This window comes from Kogia breviceps, chromosome 2 (assembly GCF_026419965.1).
Source record: "Kogia breviceps isolate mKogBre1 chromosome 2, mKogBre1 haplotype 1, whole genome shotgun sequence".
NCBI lineage: Eukaryota > Metazoa > Chordata > Mammalia > Artiodactyla > Physeteridae > Kogia > Kogia breviceps.
In genome coordinates this window covers 188688870-188712338 of record NC_081311.1, presented here as the reverse complement: position 1 = coordinate 188712338, position 23469 = coordinate 188688870, and the positions used below count along the sequence as shown (strand labels likewise).

Here is a 23469-nt window from a genome sequence, read left to right as displayed (position 1 = left end):
CAATTCTCAGGCAAAATGTTTTTGAAACCTGGAAAAATGGGTGCTATTCATTGTAAAACACAAACTGTTAAGAATTAAAAGAAGATGTGTAAATCTGGCCTAGACCAATTACTATAGAAACGATTTGAAAGTGATTATAGATTGCCCCTTAAAAAAAAATGCACCAGGACCAGATGGCTCCACAGCTGGATTCTCTTCAACCTTTGGAGACCAAATGATCCCAATGTTTTAAAAATTATTGTAGGCCATGGAAGGGGACAGCAATTGCTCCAATCCACTTCAAGAAGCTAAAGAAATCTTCCTGTCAAAATGTAATAAAGCCACTTCCACAAAAGAAAAGATGACCAATCTCACTCATGTATAGAGCTGCAAAATTCTCAAAGAAATAATAGAAGACAGATTCGATTTCATGTTGCTCTCTTTAAAAAGTAAAAGAAATAATTATGTTATAATTTGTTATATAAGGTGTATTTCTGTGAGAACTGTGAATTCTTGAAGTAATCAACATATTGAAGAATAAGAGAAGGGCATTGAAATGCCTAGAAGAATAATATAAATATAGGGTTTAACTATGCATGTAAGAAATTGAAAAGTTCCCATTCTATGTTTACTAATCATTTCCTTCTTCCTCATATCAAGCCAAAATCTGCCTCTCAGTAATTTTTACAGATGGAGAAATAAAGGTCCTGGGACACTAATTCCCTAAGGCCAAACTACAAATTAAATCCAAAGCAGGATAGAAAACCCAGAGACTGGCTTCCCTTCCAAACTGTTCTTTCCTTTCAAGTATGTGCCTCTCTTTGAGATATGCCCCAAGGATACTGGTGGACTTATAGTGCTCTGCATGTGGCGTATGGGAAAAATATACACCCCAGCAGAGAGTTTCACATTCAAATCACATTATGTTAAGTGAAATTTTCTTCCAAAGAGTGATCTGTCTTCTAAACACAGTAACAAATCCATATCAAATTTAATTCCTTTGCCCATAAACAACATGGAGGCACTCAGCTTTGTCAAACGGCTCTAGCTCTGGCAAAGACTAATGCATGTCCATAAATATCACACCTCTCAAATCATATTTTCCTTGCTGCTTTTTAATATTCCCTTGGCAAGGTGAAGAAAAATGTACCTTATGAAATAGGATTCAGCCAAAAAGCCACTGGAAATAAATTCAATTGTTTAATTTTTATCTTAATTTTAGAGAACAAAGAAATGTTTATGGCAAAGTATTTTTCTTATATTTTGGTTTGCGATTCTGATACTTTATTTACTTATTGCTGACTAGAACAAATTCTATACTTTTAATAGCCAAATACAATTATTTTAATTTACCCACCCCAATCACAGTCACTACAGTGTCATGGCAAGTCACCTACTTCTATGGACCTCTTTTCCTATTATAATAAGAGGATAAATGTACTTTTCCCTAGATAGGGAACTAGGAAGGAAGTCTTGATAATATCACAGAATAATTTTAGCTTAGACCTTTGTACCCTAAGCCTTTTTTTTATTAATTAGCAACGTGCTCCTTCTAATTTCAATGTTATTAAATTATCTCTCAGTTTTATCTTATGGACAATGGGGGCAATATTTCATGCTTCATCTGCCTTTTAGGATGAATTATTTTAGAATCAAATGAAATAGTGACTATAATTTGGAAACTGTGTAACATTAGGCAAACTTGAAATGGTTAAACCTTGAGACAGGCTGATGGCCAGGCTGACACCTAGGGTTCAAGAGCCTTGGTATCACTTAGGAAAGGTGGCTTAATGCCATGGAATTAGTACAAGGGGTATTGTCCTAGTTTCTACAATCTCTGAGTACCAAAACCTGGACTCACACTCAGGTCTTCAGACTCCTGGATTAACAAGTAACGGAATTTTCACACTATTGTATCTCTAGATACAGTAAAGATATTACAGTTTTCACTTTTATGCTTATTACTGCTAAAGTTCCTGAGAGCTTTCCTTACTCATAAGACTAGTGTAATCAGCCCTGGGCAAAGTCATGGAGAAGGATGATAGGAGAGGACTATTGACAATTTCATTTTTCTAGTTGTACAGAGCTTCAAACTGTACCAGGACAGGTAATCAGTGCTTACTGCAACTTATGAAAGCCACTGATGCTTTTGAATAAGGATGGAGAGTGCCTGAGCTTTAAAGAAGGAAAGGAAGGCAGGAAGGAGGGAAAGAAGGAAGGAAAGAAGGAAGGAAAGAAGAGGGAAGGAGGGAGGGATAGAGGGAGGGAGGGAGGGAGGAAGCACCAGAAAATCACATATTATTGAGATGAATGTTTTCAATCTTAGAGCTCTAAGAATATAAAATATAAAATGTTAATACGGGTCCTATCTGAGAGACTCCATTTCCAGAATATTACTCTCCACCCCTCACTAGTGTTTTATGTCAGTTTCTCTATTTGAAATTAAGTTATCTGAAGGCAGAGACCATGTGCTTTCCTCCCTGCCCCCAAGGCAGAGGTTGAGATCCTGTCCAGAGTTGAGAGTCCATAAATGTCTACTATTGAAAGTGGGGTCATTTCTTTCCGATTAAATGGCTCGGTCCATGCCAACTCAAATAAAGAGGAGAATTAGAACTTGATAAAACTTGATTGCAGGCTATGTGTTCTAAATACTAGAAAATATGGAACAGTAAAAGATTGAATTTAAGGACATTGAACAAAATTTGTCACTTCATGACTTTTTTTAACTTTAAAAATTTTTATGGAACCTGTAGTTAATACCTTTTGTCATGTCATTGTAATTTCTTTTGTAAAATATTATTTTACTTATTAGTTTGTGAATAGGTTATTACACATGTGATACAGAAGCCAATAAGCACACAGGGTTATATATTAACATGTATATTAATATATATTGACACTCCTGTCCGCCAGCTGTCAAGTTCCCCTTCCCAAAAGCAATAACTGTAATCTGTTTCTTGTGCAACCTCCCACACGATTAATTTTAGAACATTTTCACCATCCCCCAAAGAGACTGTGTACCCATTAACTGTCACTCCCCACTTTCCCCCAACCCACTCTAGCCCTGGTCAACCACTAATCTACTTTCTGTTTCTAGATCTGCCAATCCTGGGCATTTCTTTTTAAAAGGTATCATAAATGTGTGATCTTTTGTAGCTACCTTCTTTCACTTAGCATGTTTTCATGGTTCATCCACATTGTAGCACATACCAATACTTCATTTTTTTATTGCCAAAAAATACTCCATTGTATGGATATACCACATTTTATTTATCCATTCAACTGGTGGATATCTAAGTTTTGTCCACTTCTTAGCTATTATGAATAAGGCTGCTGTGAACATTCTTATATAATACAACTTTTTATGTGAATATATGTCTTCATTTCTCTAGGAGTGGAATTGCTGGGTCACATGGTAACTCCATGTTCACCATTTTATCAAACAGCCAAATTGCTTCCAAAGCAGCAGTGCCATTTTATATCCCTACTACCAAAGCACAAAGGTTCCAATTTCTCCACATCTCCCACATCTCCCCAACACTTGCTATTTTCCATATTTTCATTATGACTCTTCTTGTGGGGTGGTATCTCATTATAGTATCTCACTGTGACTTGATTTGCATTTCTCTGATGACTAATGATATTGAGCATTGTCTATTTACATATCTTCTTTGGAGAAATGTATGATCAAATCTTTTGCCCATTCTTCCATTGGGCTATTTGTCTTTTCATTGTTGTGTTACATTGCTTTCTTTGTTTTTGTTTTTTTTTTAACTTTTGTTTTTAGAGTAGTGTTAAATTCACAGCAAAATAAAGAAAAAAATACAGAGATCTCCCCCTACCTCCCCACCTGTAAAACCTCTGCCATTATCAATATTCCTCCACCAGAGTGGTACATTTGTTACAACTAATGAACCTACATCGACACAGCATAATCACCCAAGTACATAGTTTACGTTAATTAGGATCTTCACGGCACTTTCATAGGTTTGCCTATACAAAGCATCTTAGCCATGTCTCTCTAGGGAACTGAGAGATGCGTGACCAGCAAAGAGTCAGAGAATCCCAAATTAGCAGACCTGAAGTTATGTCTCTGCAGCAAAGAATGTGTGTGTCTATGCAGACACTCGGTACTCTACCCTTGAAATCCAGAAGGCAGATTAACTAAAAGCTACATGACTGTCAAGGGCTGTTATTGAAATGTCCTGAGTGTAAAGGTCACTTACATTTACCCTCCTTCTCAGTGTGACCCATGGAGTGAACATCATACAGGGTGAGGGTAGGACAGATAGGTATCTGTTCATCAAATCCTCTCACACCAGTGCTCTGGGTAACCCCCTGAAGCTGGAGAAAGCGAAGTCTGTAGTAATAAAGGAAGGGCGAGTGATTTTCTGTTACTTGATACTGTTATAGAATGGGTTGCGTGGGATCTCAGTGTTTTGAAGCAGCTCAGTGCCTTGTTTGCCATACCAAGGACACATTCTGAGGAATTTTCAGGTACGCCAGCCTTCCCTTCCAGCACACCTTTCTGTCTGTCTCTACCTCAGGCACTCATCTCTCTGACTACACCAGTCCATCTAACCCCTGGGAAAGTCATCTGCAAATCAGTGTTACCGAGCAACTTCTGTGTGCCACGCAGCTTTCTGAAACCAGGGACAAAGCCTAGATACCTCTTCTTGGGAAGCTCAAGTTCTTTCAAAAGTGCGGAATGAATTATCTCTCTCAAGAAAATATGCATTTGAAAGCTTCACCACAAGGCACACCTGTTAGAGGAGGGTGTGGCTGGAGGGAGATACTCCCATAGAGGTCTTGTGGGTCACCACAAGGCAACCACCTACTTTGCTTACCCTTAAAGGCGACCTTGGTCACATATTGGGTACCAGCGTGAGAGCATATAATGCAAGACACAGTCGTTTGCTATGAAGGGTATAGTAGAGCCGACCAGTGTTTCATACGGCACTTCCCAAACCTTCCAGAGCCTCTGCCTATCACGATTTCTAAATAGAATGTGCTGAAATGATGCCACACCAGTACCTCTGGCTAACTGAATCCCAGGTATCAGAGAGCTGACTCAAGAGCATCTACCAGGCATTTAAGAGTTCTTTATACCCAAACGCAACCTTGTGTTAAAACTATATACTGGCTTGGGAAAAACGTCAGCGTCACAGATTTATAAAAAGCTGTTAAGAAAAACCTAGAATACTTGGAGTGGCTGCCCTGAATCTCTTCAGACTGTTATCCTAGGGGTGGGGGCTGCTCTCCCCCACCCCCAGCCCCACATGGAGTTGGAGAACCACCCTGGGGTGTGACGCAGGATGAGAATTCTCAGAAGACTTTAATCAGAGAGCTGGGGACACTGTGCAGGCCAGATGCATGTGTGGCAGGAGTGGGAGAAGAAAAACAACACAAATATAAGTCCACCCGCATACCTGACCCACACTACCTGGGAAGGCCACCGTCAGTTCTAGCCAGTTGACCCTATGTGATACTACTGCCCAGCTTCTTACCTCACATTAATTACCCTGATTTATTGGTTTCTAGCTTGTATTATCCGAAACTCCCTTGTTCACGTACTTGTATTCTTTTATTAACTTGGTTAACTGCTGCCTCCTACCCCCAGCTCAAAAACCTCATCAGCCCCTCACAGCCTTAAGGTGGGGATGGTAAATTCCCCTCTTAGCCCAGTTTCCAGAACAACGTGAACTGGCACATAGTAGGCGTTTCATGAATACTGGTTGAGGCATCTATGAACTTGCAAGCTTATTCCAAGGCCCTGAGTGAGGACTTTGGGCCAAGGAGACTTTGAAAGCCTGGCTCGGGAGATGCTGCGGAGATCCCAGCCACCAGACCCTGTAGAAGCCTCTGATCCGATTCCAAGCCTGGAAAGGCGAACTGAGCTCTTCCCGCGCCCACTCGCCAGCCCCGGAAAGTCGGGGCGAAACCAGCGAACGCGGCCAGAGCCCCAGCCCCGCAAGGAGCCTCCAAATGGGCACGAGGGCGGTGGGCAGGCCCCGCCCGGAGCCCCGCGGCCGCCGCCGCCCCGCGCCCCTCCCCCGCCACACTCCGGTCCCGGGGGCAGCGGGCACAGCCGCGGGTGACCGGCTGAGCCCGGGGGTTGGCGCGGGCTGGAGCCGCCCCACGCGCGTCCCGCAGCCCCCGCTCCAGAGGCGCAGCAGCCGGGCCGGGGCAGCCTGCCGAGTTGGCCGCGCGCGCCCGCAGGAGCGCAGAGTTTGGAAAGTCGTCGGGAAGCTTCGGCGGAGCGCAGCGGGTGGGGGGTGTCTGAGAGAAAAACCCGCCTCTTGCGAGGAGAGCGAGGAAGGGGGGGTGGGGGGGAGGCTCCGAGTTCCGCTTCCTGAAAGGCGGTGGGTAGAGGAGGTCGGCGCCGGCGAAGGCGGCGGGACGCGCGCTCCGGGCCCGCGACGGGCGATGGCCGGCGAGCGGACCCGCAGGTTCACCCGGAGCCTGCTGCGACCCGGGCAGGCGGCCGAGCTCCGGCACAGCGCCGCGTCCGCCGCCGCGGTGGCCGTCAGCAGCCGGCAGCAGCAGCGGGTGAGTGCCGCGCGTCCTCCGCGTCTCCCCGTGCGCCCCGGGCTGCTGGGGGCCCGCGCCCGGCCTCCCGGAGCCCTCGGCGCCCCGTTCCCTGCCGCCGCCGGCTCCCCCGCCCCCGCACGGCCTCCCCCGCCGCCTCGCCCCCGGCCGCCAGCGCCACCTCCGCGAGGCACCGGCACCGACGCGTGAGGACCGGGGCACGTTTGGGGACGGGGGACACTCAGAGGATGAGCCGCGCGGGCAGCAGAAGCGCAGCGTGGGAGAGGATGTGCCTGGGTTTGGGGGTGTGAGGAGGTGACGGGAACGCATCGCGAGCCCCGTGGGCGTTAGACTGTGGGGTGCCAGAGACCCGAGGTGTGGGGAGTCTACGGAGCGGAACGCCTCGGTCCTCGGGTCTCTGCGCCCCCTGCACCCCTGGCGACCAGGGCGCAGGAGGAGAGAGGGTGTGATCCGAGGTCCTCGCCCGGGGTTAAAGCTGGGGGAACCTCTCCGGAACGCTCTCGCGGAAATTAATGCACTTCTCACCCCCCTCCCTCCACGGGGTAAAAACCCACAAACCGCTTTATAGGAGTCCAGAAAAGGGCTGAGGGAACTAGACTGGAGGAGACATCGGTCGTTAAGTATCCAGTGGTTTATGGTATTTTTCTAAGATGTTCGCAGGGTTCTCCCGCCAACTTTACTGGTTACTTCCTTATTGAAACGCCTTCTAAGAGAGCTGGGTGATTTCCGCGGGAAATCCCTGGGGCAGCAGCCAGACGTTCTCATCTGATGCCCAAATCATATCCATATCTCCCCAGATGTTCATAAGTTCCAGTAGGTGTCACACTCCGAGTTGGAAGTGTCAGGAGGAAGAAAAATGAACTCTTGTGGGAAAGGGAAGCGAGTGGGAAGAGACTTAAAGCAAGACTTGGGTTCAGCAGCGACACTCTTGGCCTGCCTTTGCTGGACCGGAATCCCACGGTGTGGTTTTCATTTTACTTTTTGCCAGGAAATATCATTAGGAATTAAACGGCTTCTTTTAAGAGTGTCAAAGAAAGTGTTACTCTTGCAAGTCACCCATCAGGAGGGAGCCAAGAGCTGCCCAGAGCCAGTTCCCACAGCCAGGACTTTTCTCTAAAGCCAGAGGTTGGAAAGTTGAACAGAACGGAAGCTAATTGCCTGGCAGAGGAAGGAGGCATCAGATGCCCAAGAGGGTGAGGGTGATTGGAGTGTGAAATGAGTCAGGAGTCAGTGGCCAGGGTGCCTTCTCTTTCACTTACCACTGGCTGCAGTCTGCAGGTACCCAGAGGGGATTTAACTGTTAGCAGACCCTGTGCCAGGGGCTGCCCTGGTCCTGTTATCAGCATGCACATTTTCAAGGCAGGAAGGATAATTTGTCAAAAAGAACATTTGAAAAAAAGGTTCAGCTGGAGTAAAAATAGAGATAGTAAAATCTTCAGGCATGCATAGAACATAATTTTTACTTTGAAATGATTATTCAGGATTGTGGCTTTGTCATTGTCTGCCATTTGCTTTAAGATAACTTTATTTTGCAGTTGATTCATTTTACCAAATCTCAGTAATGATCTGGTAGACAAGTGCACAGAAATAAGTAGCATTCAATTGGAATAAACAGCCCTAAATGTTGTTTTTGATTTTTGTTTTATTTTTAACGGGGCTCTCCTAGAGTTTTTGGAGCACTCGACTTTTCTCTAAAGAATATGTATCCTAAGTACCTTTGTACGCAGACACACATATTACTTTCTCCAAATTGATGTCAGATTTGAAATCCTAGGGTATCTTGTCAAAATGAATAAGCCCAATGTCTTAAAAAGAGTTGGGGGAAGGGGTGATTCTCTGGGAAAGGTGTCCCTGCCCCCCTCCCCTCACTTCAGCACCGTGGCCAACACTCTGGAGCCAGCTTTTGCCAAGACATATCAAAGGATCTTACCCATCTAGTCAGGCAGCTTGGGCAGCGATTTTGGCATCACGGAGTCATGTGCCTGGCATCCGTCCCATCAGTTAACTCTTAAAGGGAAACTGGAAAGTGATGCATTCTCTGAGTTGGCACCCAAACTCAGTGGGATTCTGTGGAGCAGAGCATCCCTTTTGAACCTAAAACCTTGTAATTGGACTGTGCAGTGAAGATGAAGCTTAGCTTACATTGATCCACTTCCTTAAGACTCTTTGTGTTTGTTGCTTCAAGTCCTCAAATCCTAGTTGCCAAGGGAGAAAATGAATAGTCTGGGGGAAGAAGATTATGGGTAGCCCACTTCAATACAGGAAGTGGAATAGTGTGTATTGGAGCAAGCTGTCATCTACTGAAAAAATATTTGAGACACACTAGAAAGTCTTGCTGAGAAAACCTGTTTCACTGCTGGATTCATACAGTACCCTTTGTGAAATCTCTTTTGGGGACCGAAAATATAAATACAAAAAATATATAAATACATATATATCATACAAACATACACATAATAGGACAGGAAATCTTCAAAATGTGTTTGGATTATGGAGATCAGAGAACGAAGAGATGTTGAGTGAGGGCATTTACCGGGGGTCCTACTTTTAGGGCAGTTGCTGTGGAAAGTAGAGGTGGATTCCAAAGCAATCTTGATTTTAGTTTTAACCCAAGGCACTGGAGTAGCTCATATGCAGGCGGACTCCTAGTGAGGCCTCACCTTATTCTGCATTCCTCTTAAGAATAATAATGGAAAATTATCTGCACTCCCAAGTTCATTGCAGCATTTTACACAACAGCCAAGATATCCCATTACAATGGATATATGATATTCATTTTGTGTGTGTGTGTAGACACACACACATATTATTTAACCTTAAAAAAGAGGGAAATAGAAGGAAATCCTGCCATTTGTGTACCTTATATTAAGTGAAATAAGTCAGACACAGAAAGACGAATACTACATGAACCTCACGTATGTGTGGAATCTAAAATGGTAAAACACATAGATGCAGAGAGTAGAACAGTGGTTGCTGGAGAGGGGAGAGAAGCAGAAGGGGAAATGAGACGGTCATCAAAGGGTACAGACTGGTCACCTCTGCACGATGAGTGAGTTCTGGAGCTCCAATATACAGCGTGGTGGCAATAGTTGAAAATACTGTATTGTACACTTGAAATTTGCTAAGAGGATAGATTTTTTTTTTTTTTTCCCCTTCGGTACACGGGCCTCTCACTGCTGTGGCCTCTCCCGTTGCGGAGCACAGGCTCCGGACGCACAGGCTCAGCGGCCATGGCTCACGGACCCAGCCGCTCCGCGGCATGTGGGATCCTCCCGGACCGGGGCACGAACCCGTGACCCCTGCATCGGCAGGCGGACTCTCAACCACTGCGCCACCAGGGAAGCCCTAGATCTTTAAATCTTCCCAACACACACACACACACACACACAATGGTAACTAGGTAGAAGTGATGGATAAGTCATTTAACGTGATCGTGGTGATCTTCCCACGATACATCAAAACATCAAATTGTACTCCTTAAGTATATACAATTTTTATATGTCAAAGGTCTCTCAATGAAGTTGTTGGGAAAAAAAAAGAGAAAAAAAGAGTGAGAACAATGAACAATTATGAGCAAAAGCCATAGATTTTGAAAACAGAAATAGTTCCTCCTTAGTTATCCTAAAATTTTTTCATAGAAAACAAATGAATCACAACTCATTCAAGGGCCAATCTCAGGATCAAGCACAACTTAAGTACTTCCTGACCACTCCCCATTCATAGTAGTCCTACAAAGCAAACTTGTGTATCGCAGAATCTCAGTTCAAAAACGATTAGGAACATTTCTCTCATGTCAGGGCTTGAGTGTTTTGAGTTTTTTGGTTGAATATACTACTGTGTTGGCCACAAAGTTGTAATGCCACTAATTAGAGATTCTTTTTTGCTAAGAAGCTCTTCTTTTAAAATGTGTGAAGTGCATTTGTACTTTCACATGAATTAGTTCATCTAGATAGCTTTCTACAGTTGGTTAAGCTATAAACATAGGATTGATGCTCTTTTCTGCATATATATTTGAGAGATATGGACTTTGATTTCTGGAACATGATTGGGTGGGTCACAGGAATGGAAGACTGAGTTAACAGAGAGGGTAAGAACTAACTAGGATCAGATGATGGGAAGGAAGCACAGGGGCAGGTGGAGGTTTACCAAACACCAACTAATCATTTGGTCAATTTTTGCCTAATGCCTTTTATGTGTTTCCTAGATGAGAGCATACCACTTTATTTACATGTATTCTTTATTTGATTTGATTTGATTTGATTTTTTGCCGTACGCGGGCCTCTCACCGTTGTGGCCTCTCCCGTTGCGGAGCACAGGCTCCGGACGCGCAGGCTCAGCGGCCATGGCTCACGGGCCCAGCCGCTCTGCGGCACGTGGGATCCTCCCGGACCGGGACACGAACCCGCATCCCCTGCATCGGCAGGCGGACTCACAACCACCGCGCCACCAGGGAAGCCCTACATGTATTCTTTAGGACATTTACTCTGCTGTTACACAAAAATTGCTCTGCAACTTATGTTTGAATTGTATCCAAATTTATTAATTTCTTTTAAAGAGGAAACATCCTGCTAAAAGCAACTGTACTTAATCAGTGTTAGCCCTCCCCACCCAGAAAGGCTAAGAGAGGAGAGTATTCATTCAGTATTCCCTCAAATTCCATATCCTCGCTTTGATTTGGTGTTTCCTAAACTACCTCTGTTCCCCAGTGGTACGCCTTTTGATATTTTAGGCAGCTTTGAATAAGAAGCAGAACCTTTGACCGTCTGAAGATTTCTGGTTGAGAAACTATGAATATGGAAACATGTTTACCGGGGCAGGAGGAATTCTTAGAAGGAAGACTTTCCTTCCCTCTGAACTTTGTGATATTTAATAGTTGAGAGTAAGAAGGGTTTTAAGAAATTGAGTGGGAGATACTAGAATTTCCAAAAACTCCTATGCCTGGAGTAAGAGTCAGTGAAATGATGTGGGAAGTGATACTGAAGAAAAATGAAACACTTGTTTTACTGTCAGTGTCTAGAATGAAAGCAGTATGCAAAGCAGAGGCCTGTTAGTTTGGCATTCCCAGCACTGTCTTGTTCTGTTTCAGTTCTTTTTGACATGGTTCTTCATAACAAGGGTGTTTACATTTTAGCAGAAATCACAGGCTTTAGCACAAATCCCAATCCCACGTTTATGTTTTCAAATGAGGAAAGTCCCTAGCCTGGTGAAGAAGTCAACACAAACTTAGTTTACAAGATCAAGGTTGAATGTTATCATTGACTGTATCAACTCATGTTTTTGATTTCTCAAGGGCATTGCAGAGGTAACTTTAAAAATATATGGTAACAACGGTGGGCTCTAGAGAACATTTACATGGGTCAAAAAATGAAAGAATGAATAAACATTTTCATCTCTCTCTTTCTTTACAACCTTTTTCTCTAAGGCCTAGCATAAAAAAAGAGCAGTAATAGTTGTTATATAATAAACCATTTGTTGAGAACCTACAAAGTGCCTGACACAGCATTGTTTTATTTAATTCTCAGAGCAATCCTATGAGGAAGTCATTATAGTTACAGATTACTGAGGAGGCCATTGAGATTCATAGGGTTAATACCTTGCTCTGAGTTAAGTAACTGACATGGGACCTCTTTTGCATCCTGAATAGCAACCAGTTTTGTTGCTATTGGAAGCAGTTTGCTCCTTCCAATAGCATCTCTAAGTTGGAAGACAGAAGGATTTTACTTCGGTTAATGTTGCCTTTTGATGGGTAGCTCTACCTAAGGAAGAAGAACTCTGTCCTTCCTACTGGTATTTCAGAGTACCCGTGAGGGGTCGCTTCAGTTTTCCTCGGAGGTTAGAAGCCACAGGAGAGGCTGTTCCAGCTACCCGTGTTAATAATAGATCTTCCCAACGCAACCGGAGCTCAGTGGTTAAGTCCTTAAAACATGAACTTACTTAGCTATCCCCATGCCATCTATCTGGCAAAGCCATAAGCGAATTGTGAAAGAGGGTGGAGTTAATACTTCTCAAGTCCACTTCTCTCCCAGGACTGGCTGCTTCTCCATTCTCAATCACTTCACCCACTCCAAGCAAGGGCCTGAAATTTTCCAATGCATCGTGTGTCCTTGACAATGCATATTTCCATTTGACTGGGTTGTGCTGAGATTCTTTTCTCACATGCTGTCTTATTCAAAGGAGTGATTCCAAGTGTCTTAAAAAGATGCATGTGAGATAGCAGCAACAAAAAATATAGTAAGGAGGTAAAAAGCAATATTAGCAACAACAACAAAAAGCAGTGTTAGGAAAGGTAGATGTAGTCGGGAGTAGCTCAGTGGAGTAGAATCAGTATATAAAACGTCTAACCATTAAGTCCTGTAGTCTGGCTAAGGATGCATCCTAGAGAACCAAGTCGAAGAGGAAAACATGATCAGCCGTGAGATTAAGAGAGCCATAAGATAAAAGAAGATCATTTGCTCTAGACATGGTCAGCTTTCACTTGTACTGAGACTCCAAAGACAAGATAGTCTTTTTCCTGTAATTTTTCACAGACGGCAGCATGATGCAGTGATAGATCCTCTCATTCCTTAGGATGTGATCCATGGGCCAGCATTGGCATCACCTGGTCATTAGAAATGCAGCATCCCTGGCTCTATACCTGACCTCCCGAATCAGAACGTGAATATTAATAAGATCCTCTGATGATCCGTAAGCACATTGAAATGTGAGAAACACATATACACTCACACAAAAGCTACAATTTTAGCTGTATTTTTGCAGTGTATTGTCAGGTAAAGGCAATTGTGTGAGGGTCTGGTACACCGTGGTTTATTCTGCAACTCTTTGAAAGAGTCTTTTGAGACAACGATAAAGTTTAGACCACCTAAGGATAAAAATGAGATTTGTTCATTGCTAAGTGACTTCAAGGAAGTCCCTTGCTTATTTGCTTTGTATTTTCTCCTCCATCTAGCACCTTAATTGTAGAGTGAACTTCAGTTAAGCTTCTAGGTTAAGGAAAAAATTCTATAATGTACATGACATAGTTGCAATGTGAATCTGCAAAAGTTCTCACCCTGGTTGTAACCCTAAAGATGGGTTCCAGGATGGGGCCAGTGTCACCCCACTTGCCAGAGAATTTGAAAGCAGAATCATTCCAACTCAGGTAGGACATGCAATGATGATTACTTATTGCTTTAGAAGATTTACGTTACCATCATATTGACGCCCTTAGTTATTTGAAAATAATTGGTTATGTCAGAATATCGGATTGCTAGAATCAGAAAATGATGAACCTTTTTTCTTTCAGTCATTGACTCTCAGAAAAAAACGTTTTTTCTTGTTCTCATTTGAATGTCCTAAGGATGGGATTCCATGGAGTTAAAGACCTTGATTGCTCCACATGTTGTAATTAATGTGGTCCAGGACCCCTGTGATTGGCTGTCCTTTATCACCATCTTGGGACACTCTTTCCTCCCCATGACCGTCCAAGTTGAAGTTCCCTCATGCAGTTTGAACCATTTGGCCAGTTTGGGAGTTGGTGTAGTAGATATCAGATCCCATGGGACTGGAGACCAGAATTCCAGCCCTGGCTCTGTGACTCTTTGCTGAGTCACTTCCCTTTCTGGAGTCTCAGTTTCTTGATCTGTGAAATTAGGACGTTAGATGATTGGGTGCTCACATTTGCCCTTTCTCTGCCCTGGAGTTCCCACGGCTTCTCCTCCTTGTCCCTCAGGTTCTCAGATGTCATCTCCTCAGGAAGGTCATCTTGGATTCCCAAATGCAAGCAGTTTGCCCAGCCTCCCTCTGCTACAGGCGTCCCTGACCCATTACTGTGCTTTGCTTTCCCCAGAGCTCTTACCACTATCTAAAGAGATCTTTCTACTTATTCAATTTCTTATTTCTCTTTTCCAGGCTTTCTGCCTTCAAATATAAGTGCCATTGAGAGAAGGGAACTTGTCAATTTCACTACTTTTATGCTATTTTGACTATATGAAAATAAGGGGCGGGGGTCTCCCTTCCCACTGCAAATGAGTGCTTAAGGAAAGTCGGGAGAGTGGGCTGGGTGTCCATCAGTGAGAGACTGTAGTGGAGTTAGGACTTCAAAATGTCAGGGTTGTCAGTATCTGCTTCTGATGTTCCTTGAGCCATCTTCTTCACAGTCTAGTTGGTAAGTGGCAGAAATGCAGTTAAATAGAAAGATATTGAGCACATCCTATGTGCCAGGTACTTGACTCGTACAGTCTCTTTTAATCCTCATGACAACCGTATGGGGAAGGATTTCTATTCCTATTTTATAGACGAGGAAAGAGATGCTTGGAGATCAGCAACTTGCCCCAGATCAAATGACTGGTAATTGATGCATCCAGGAGTCACATGCAGGCAGTCGGACTCTGGAGTCTGTGTTCCCTACGATTAGTCTATTCTGAAGACCAGGTCCACCAGGCAGACAGGCAGATCTCATTAAACATGCAGTTAGCATCCATGTGAGAGAGCAAAGAGAGAAAAGGAAATCTCAGAGTACTAGCCATAGGAAGAGGTTTTTAAAAAGAGTTTCTCAACAAGAGAAGAGCTGTGGTTACTTTTGCTCTGCTGAACAATTTTTCACTTATGACATCTCAGCAGAGTGGGATACTGGGAGTGACACCAACTTTGGACACTCTGTCAGTGTGGTTGTTTCCCAAGGACAGGACTGGCATGGAGTGTGTTAAACTATGCAAACAATGGCTCCTTCATCTCTTGAAAGGGGCATCATTTGATTCTTCTCCTTCTGTAGAAATACATTTCTGGCACGACATGCATGGCGTAGTTGCAGTTGCAGCATTACATCTGTTACATTGTCTTTTGTAGTCTTGATTTGAACGTTCATGTTTACAAAGGAATGGGGTTTTTTTTCCCACTGAAGTGAGATTTGTTCACCTCTTATCATTCACAGCAGTGTCAGTGGGCTGGAAAGAAATGCTTGTGTTTGCTGGAATTGACATGTTGACCTACATTAAATGATGTAGAAATAATAAAATTTAATAGATGTGACCGAGTTAGTGGCAATAGAGCAAAACACTTGCCTTTGAAAACGTTAATATTTGTAACTGGATTGCAGTGGAAGTGTCTGCCTCTGAGAATAGCAGAATTAATGGACCCGAATCATCAAAAGTCCCTTTAATTGTGCTGCTAAATGTGAAAATAGTCAGTTTTCCTAATTCAATTTCAGCACAACCTCCTCCCCTGACATGTAGAACTGGGGAAGCGAGACAGCTTTCTACATTAAACACCAAAATGGCAGAGTTTAACAATAGGATGTGGAGGAGGGTCTATTGAAGAAGATGACACCATTTATGATGACCACAGTGAGCTTTTCTTCATACAATTATTTTAGTAATTACCAATCTAAATGACTAATTAAGGCTGTCAAAATGACCAGTGACTTTGGGGCTTTCAAAACAACATTCTATAAACAGAACACAGGCCTGAACATCTGACTTGGCAAAAAAACTTAACAAAATTCACTATTCCATGAAATATGATAATTATTTTCAAACACAGATTGTTTATTTGATTAGCTCTTAAAAGTCTCTTTGTCACACTCTTCAGAAGGAGAAAACGGGAATTAACTGCAGCTGAGTAACCTTCACAAAAATGAAAGCGATGTCAGAGCTCAGTAACTTTTTTGAAGAAGAAAATTCAAATCTGGAGAACTAATATTGAAAGTCATTTACTTTCATGTTTTTTACATTATTTATTTTAAAATCAGACATTTATTCAAAAGAGGATTTTATTTTCCAACAAAAAGTGTTCCAGTTTACTTTAAAGCCTGTGTATCTACAATAGCTATAAAAGTTCCCTGTGTAACTGCCAGTAATAAAATTTATTGGCATACCAATATGCACAGATAAGGTTCTTTCAGGACCTTTCTGAGTGCTAACAGGGAAGGTTCATTTATTAACTTCCATTTTTCAAAGTCAAAAGCCATTATGTGGTTGCTATTCAATCAATTTGAAAAATGTATCTTTTTATCATTAGGAAGCAGTGGTTTCCAGGCTCTGTAACCTTGGCCATGTCTTTAAGCGTCTTTGGGTTTTAGTTTCCTGGTCTTTAAAACGATAAGGTTCGACAGTAAAACTTTTAAATATGCCTTAGTTCTAAAAATCTAGGGCGTTATTATTCTTTTGAAGAAGTTTTCATAGGTGGTTCAATTTTTTTTTTCATTTTAATAACACCATTATTGATTAAATAGCTGATTTTAACTTTAGCAATAGGTAGAATGGCTCCAAATGATCTACAACCAAATTTGTATTTCAGAGATGAAAATGGTAGCACAACGTGGTTATTTGAGGATGTAATGAAGGGAATAGCATTTATACACCCAAAGAACAGGGCTAGTGGCATCAGAATTGGCCGAAAGACAGCCAGCAGTGACAAAGGTGAGCAAGACAGGTTCCTCCGACTTGGTGGAGACTCAGAGGCAAGCTTGTAACCTCATTTCCCGCTTTCTATTCCTGCACAGAACTGTAGGCTCCATCTGCTTTAAGACCACCAGCTCTCCGGTTCCCATGCCCAGTCTTTGTCATTGCAGCTCTCTGGCTTAACGTCTGTGCCAGGCTCCTCTTAGCGCCCACACGACCAGGGTATAGACCAGGGTGGGGGGAGTTTGAACCATCCTCCACGCTCCACACCTCTTCCCTTTCATTGAAAAGCAGTAAGAACCTCTTTTTTTTTTTTTTTCAAGTTCTGTCTCTGTCACCTCCTTCTCACACCTGAGAAAGGTAGTATGATCTTTCCCTGTGATCTGTCTGGTGTGATTTCTGAGCTGTTGAAAAGACAGCAAAATCTTCCTTCCCAGATCATTCTCCTAGCAACCTGATCCCTAACAAGGTCCAGCGTATTTCATTCAGCAGTCAGAAGTCAACCTTAAAGATACAAGATGGGGCTTCCCTGGTGACGCAGTGGTTGAGAATCCGCCTGCCGATGCAGGAGACGCGGGTTCGTGCCCTGGTCCGGGAAGATCCCACATGCCGCGGAGCGACTGAGCCCGTGAGCCATGGCCGCTGGGCCTGCGCGTCCGGAGCCTGTGCTCCGCAACGGGAGAGGCCACAGCAGTGAGAGGCCCGCATACCGCAAAAAAAAAAAAAAAAAAAAAAAAAGATACAAGATGAACATTGACTTGAATTCACACCAAAGTGTAAATCCATTCCCCAGCAGGTGTACCTTGGAAATCGCCTTTAAGATAGATGCGCGTAAGAATGGGAGGCTTGTACCAGAAATAACGTTTCATCCTTTACTGGTAACTAGTCCGATCTCTGGCATGTAAATGCATGACACATGTCCCTGTTGCCTCCCCTGGAAATGGAGAATGAAGTGTGGTTTTGCCCTCACATTTCCAAAACCCTGAGAGACCTTCTGGGTAAGCCCTGTGGTTATTGTTTCCATATTCCCAGGACAGCAAGATGGCATACAGTAGTATTTACTAAATGCTTGTTAAATGTAAGAAAGAAGGTCACCCTTGGAGATGACAGAAGTCCATGTTAGGCATGTGAAAGGGAATGTAAGTGCCTGGTTTGCAGTAAAGAAATTCTTAGGTATGTTTTAGAAGAAATACTTTGGTGAACATCTGACTTGGCAAACAAGTGAACAAAAAAACTTCACAAAATGTACTATTCAGTGAAATATGATAATTAAGTACAAGCATATGGAATGTGCTCAGTTGTCACAAATTGAAGTATCCTGAACGGAATTGAATTCAAGATTCCCAACAAAGGCTATTTAAAGATAAAAAAATAAATTAAAATGTTAATTGGCATGAACGGATGCTCTTGGATAAATAAGACTCAGCCCAGCAGGTGTTCGTGTTGTTCTAACACCAGCCCCTCCCCTTGTGGGCGCCTCGGTGGTACACACAGGCTTCACTGTTCGGCCCGGGGTGTCATTGTCATTCCCTCAGATGCTGTGAGCAGTCACGAGGCTGGGACAGAATAAAACTCTGGGCGGGATGCAGAAAATGATTGATTCAAATGCAGGAAGTGTGGGCGACAGAGTTTGGACAGCAGTCTGTCCCCAGTCCCATAATGGAGAGCGTTTATGTTTTCAAGAAAACACTTCATAAATCACCAGAGCTGTATGAGGTTATCAGTGAATGTGAGTGCTATTTTAGTTCTTAAAAACGCTGCTGCTTTTCTTTAGGTCAAGGAGCTTTCCTTACACTGTTTCAGAGGGTCGTAATAACTGTGCTCTATGTTCTCTTTTTAATTCCAGTTTTCATCTCATAGTCTCTTTTTACAGCTGTACTTTGAAAACCTTTATTAAATTGATAACTCAAAATATAGAAAATAATGGAAAAATAAAAACAGTGATCACCCATAATCTCACCACCCACTGGTAACAGCTTTTGGTGTGTTTATTTTAAACATGTGTCTGTTCCCCAAAATATCCTTTGACACACGTTTAAGCTAATAGTGAATATTTACATTTTTCATGTGTGTTCAGTGATTCAAGCTCAATTTTCTCCTGAGAATTCTTTCTTCTGGTGTTTATGTATACCAACTCCACGTGAAATGTATGTTGGGAATAAGAAAAGAGAAGTTGTGCTACATTTCTTGGTGTCCTACCATCATAAACATTTAGACCTAGAGGAAAAAGTCTAAAATAGATCAGGAAGTTGAGTCACAGGGAGGCTGAAGTGGATATGGTCAGGGTGACAGAGCAACGTTGCTGATCTCAGACCCAGTGCCTTTTCTCCCTCAGCCCAGGGCACTATCAGCAGCCAGAAGTATAATTTAATGTCATAAAATGAAAGTCTAGAATTTTACTCAGATTTCTGTGGGGCTTTCCAGTAAAAGTGAATAAGCCTTAAAGCCAATAGAACACTGCTTTCAAAGGAGTCTAAACAGTAAACACACACTTAACCTGTGCGTGCACACGTGGCTTACTTCCTGAACATGTGAGGGGGGTGTTACCTGTTGCTGCTGAGACTCTGTGACCTGTGTTTAGCAGCAGGGTGAAGTTGTGGGTCTCTGATTTGTGAGCGCAAGGAAGGGTGCGGTTGTGCCCTTGGGCTTGTGGCGTTCCTGTAAGCTGACACCGATGCCTTTTGCTGCCACCTTGAGTGATCTGAATGGTGACACGTGATCGCTCAGGGCCCAGAGAAATGATCAGAACTTGACCGAGTCTGGGCTTCTGTGACTTTGTGGAGACACCAGCACTGTCACTAGATTTCTATTGCTGCCTTAACAAAATTACTGCAAATTTGTGGCTTAAATAACATATATATATATATATATATATTTATGTGTGTGTGTGGTACGCGGGCCTCTCACTGCTGTGGCCTCTCCCGTCGTGGAGCACAGGCTCCGGACGCGCAGGCTCAGCGGCCACGGCTCACGGGCGCAGCCGCTCTGGGACGTGTGGGATCTTCCCGGACCGGGGCACGAACCCGTGTCCCCTGCATCGGCAGGCGGACTCTCAACCACTGCGCCACCTGGGAAGCCCATAACACAGATATATTATCTTCCCATAACGTGGTAGGTAGGAAGTCCACAGCGGTCTCCCCAGGCTAAAATCCAGGTGCCAAAAGGGCTGAGTACTTTTCCGCAGGCTGGAGGGGAAAATGTGTTTCTTGCTCACGAGGGTGGTTGGCAGAACTTCTTGTGACAGTAGGTCAAGGTACCTGTTTTCTTGCTGGGTGAAAACTGAAGGCCATTTCCAGCTTCTACACACCAACAGTATTCCTTGGCCATGGCCCCTTCTTCCATCTTCAAAACCAGCAATGGTGGATCAAGTCCCGTATGTATCACATCTCTCTGACTCATTCTTCTGTTTTCTTCTTTGGCTGTTAAGGACTCATGTGATTATGTTGAGCCCTCTGGATAATGCAGGACACTCTCCCCATTTCAATATCCTTAACCTTAATCACATTTGCAGAGTCCCCTTTTCGAGGAAAATTCGCATACTCCCAGGTTCTGGGGATCAGGAGGTGGCCATCTTTGGGGCTCTTATCACAAATTCATTTAGAAGGATTATTGAAAGGACAAATTCTTCCCCAAGTCCCCCTGAATTCCCTCTGTTGGAGGTCGGTTTAGGGCCTAGTCTCTGACCAGGCCTCATTATTTTATGTGGGAGTAACTCTGATCCGTGGTAGATCTCAAACCTACCAGACCCTGAACTTCCTTCTCCCTATTGTCTTTAATTTCATGTACTGAGGACCCTGGTGGGCAGGACCAGATATTGTGGGCAGCAGTTCCAGATAAGCTGTCTACAACTTTGTGTACGTGGACTCAATAACCATTACTCAGAAACAGAGGCTGAAACTATCTTTTATCATTTTACCTAATGGCTAAAAGAACCTTTAACACAAGCAGTCTTATTCAAAATGGCATCTTTGATTCATTAATAAGCAGAGACTCAGTACATTTTGGGGCACAGAAAAGTGGATCAAGAATTCCTCAATATATTTGCAGATCACGGAATACCTCTAGGGGAAATGGACCACTTAATGTTGGAATTCACCAGGGATCTAGGCTTAGACCTCCTTTTCTCTGTCTCTCCCCCAAAAACCTCCCTCCTTGGTTCATCCTCCTACAGAGTCAACAACTCGCTTATGCACTGAGGTTTCCAACTCTGTCTCTACTTCGTGCTCTGTATCTGAGCCCTGCCTATTAATGCCCGTATTTTGGAGTCCCCTAGTTACTTCAAACTCGACAGGATCCATATCTAATACATTTTTTCTTGCCTCATAAATCTGTTCTTCTTTTTACCTGAGTTTTACATCTCAGTTGATCCTTTCATCTCAAACTGAAACCATGCTGAATTCTTTCCATTCCCTGCCACCCTGCAGGGGATCATGCTTCAAGTGCTGACAGCTCTACATCCTAAGTATTTCAAGCATCGCCCTGACCATAGTGATCTAGGTATGTCGCTCGCGATTTCTTCCCCAATGCAATTGTCTTTTGCAATGTCCTTGAGGTTTTTTTTTCCAGCGTTCTAACTACTTCCCGTCTCTGGTCTCCCCACCCAGTCATCCACCTTCCACACTTCATCTACCTTATCTCGTGAGCACAGACTTCTGATCATGATCTGTTTCTTCCTGAGTGCCGTTCATGCTCTTGATGACTCTGCCCCAGTGGATTCAATCTCACCTGGTTCCAAACTACCTTTCCAGCCTCACTCTCCATTAGGTTCTTTCCTCGCTACACACTACAGCCACTTAAGGTTCTGGGCGTTTCCTACGGATGCTTTGCACTTGTATGCCACCGGCTCCTCTTTTTTCTCTTCTTGTTCAGCTCCTACTTGCCTTTCAAGACCCAGCCCTTCACCTGTTACCCTCCCTTAATCTACAGGCAAACAATCTCTTCCTCTCCTGAGTTTCCATAGCACTTCTTGAATATGTGATTTACTTTTTCGTTTACTTATTGTCTCACCTCATCAGACAGTTAGTTTTATCATAATGTAATAAATGACTGGAGAGATGTCTGTGCATATTTACAGTTCTTTTAAATGTTATAACCGGGCTTCCCTGGTGGCGCAGTGGTTGAGAATCCGCCTGCCGATGCAGGAGACACGGGTTCGTGCCCTGGTCCGGGAAGATCCCACATGCCGCGGAGCAACTAAGCCCGTGAGCCATGGCCGCTAGGCCTGCGCGTCCGGAGCCTGTGCTCCGCAACGGGAGAGGCCACAACAGTGAGAGGCCCGCATACCGCAAAAAAAAAAAAAAAAAAAAAAAAAAAAAAAAAAAAAAAAAAATGTTATAACCACTCCATGTTCTTTTGAAAGGGAAATGCACTGCAAATATTGTCATACAAGAGAAGCAGTAAGGCATTATCTTTCTCTTCCTTACTTAGATACTTAGATATTACCTAGCTTTGCAAATAATAGCCCAGCATTCAGTCCAATGCTTCTGGAAAGAAACGTGAAACCAGTTCAGAGATTTTTTAAAAGGACCCATTTTAATTATTGCCTTTCAAGAATGGATGTGGCTGTGAGGAAAAATTGCATTTTAAGCCTGCGATTTCTTTATTTTTCAAAGCGCACACCCTATCATTTCTCATTGAACATTTCTAACATTTCTAAATATTTTTTTCTAGTTGCAGTGAGTTACAATAAATTGGACATTAAATTTTTATGAATTATCCAGTTTGCTGGGGGAAATACAGACACATTAAATTGCCCCAGTGCTAACATTGAAAATCTTTGATGTGGCAGTTCCAGACCCCAGCCTCCCTTTGCTCCCTTGTCAAAGGCCCAGGGGCCACCTCTGAGCACCTGGTGTGCAACATGCACCTGTGAGGCATGGCCCTGACTGGGTCTTTCCCACACATCAATTCCTCCAGGGACCCTTCCCTTATCTCCAGACAAGCCCTGGAAGCTTGAGGTGCACTGGGTACCGCCTTCTGTGGCAAATATGGGTCTCCTGGTTACAAACTATGAATGCTTCGTATATAAAAGGAATATCTAGAGCATATGTTTATTCCTGAAAGACTACAAATGAAAGTGTTGTTTATGAAACGCTATGAGCAGCACCTTCACAGGCCTCCGTCGGCCTCTCCTCATCCCAAGCTCCTCCTTCCTGGGAAGTAGACACTAAACAAAATGTCCTCAGTATTCATTCCCCTGCTTCGTCTTTTCCTTTTCCTTTTTTATTTTGAGGAGCATTCAGATTAATTTTTTTAACATCTTTATTGGAGCATAATTGCTTTACAATGGTGTGTTAGTTTCTACTGTATAACAAAGTGAATCAGCTATATGTATACATATAACCCCATATCCCCTCCCACTCGCGTCTCCCTCCCTCCCACCCTCCCTATCCCACCCCTCTAGGTGGTCACAAAGCACCGAGCTGATCTCCCTGTGCTCTGCGGCTGCTTCCCACTAGCTATCTATTTTACATTTGGTAGTGTATATATGCCCATGCCACTCTCTCACTTCGTCCCAGCTTACCCTTCCCCCTCCCCGTATCCTCAAGTCCATTCTCTATGTCTG

The 23469-nt window shown here is 43.5% G+C and overlaps 1 protein-coding gene across 2 annotated transcripts in view; it reads left to right on the top strand.

Moving 5' to 3' along the window:
• The first annotated feature begins 6353 nt into the window (after positions 1-6353).
• Positions 6354-23469, top strand: part of DOCK10 (dedicator of cytokinesis 10) — a 281208-nt gene continuing 264092 nt past the window's right edge. For both annotated transcript variants that reach the window (XM_059052008.2, XM_067026998.1), the window contains exon 1: positions 6354-6528. In XM_059052008.2, the coding sequence (XP_058907991.1) occupies positions 6406-6528 (123 nt within the window). In that variant the 5' untranslated portion in view covers positions 6354-6405. The remainder of the gene's footprint in view (positions 6529-23469) is intronic.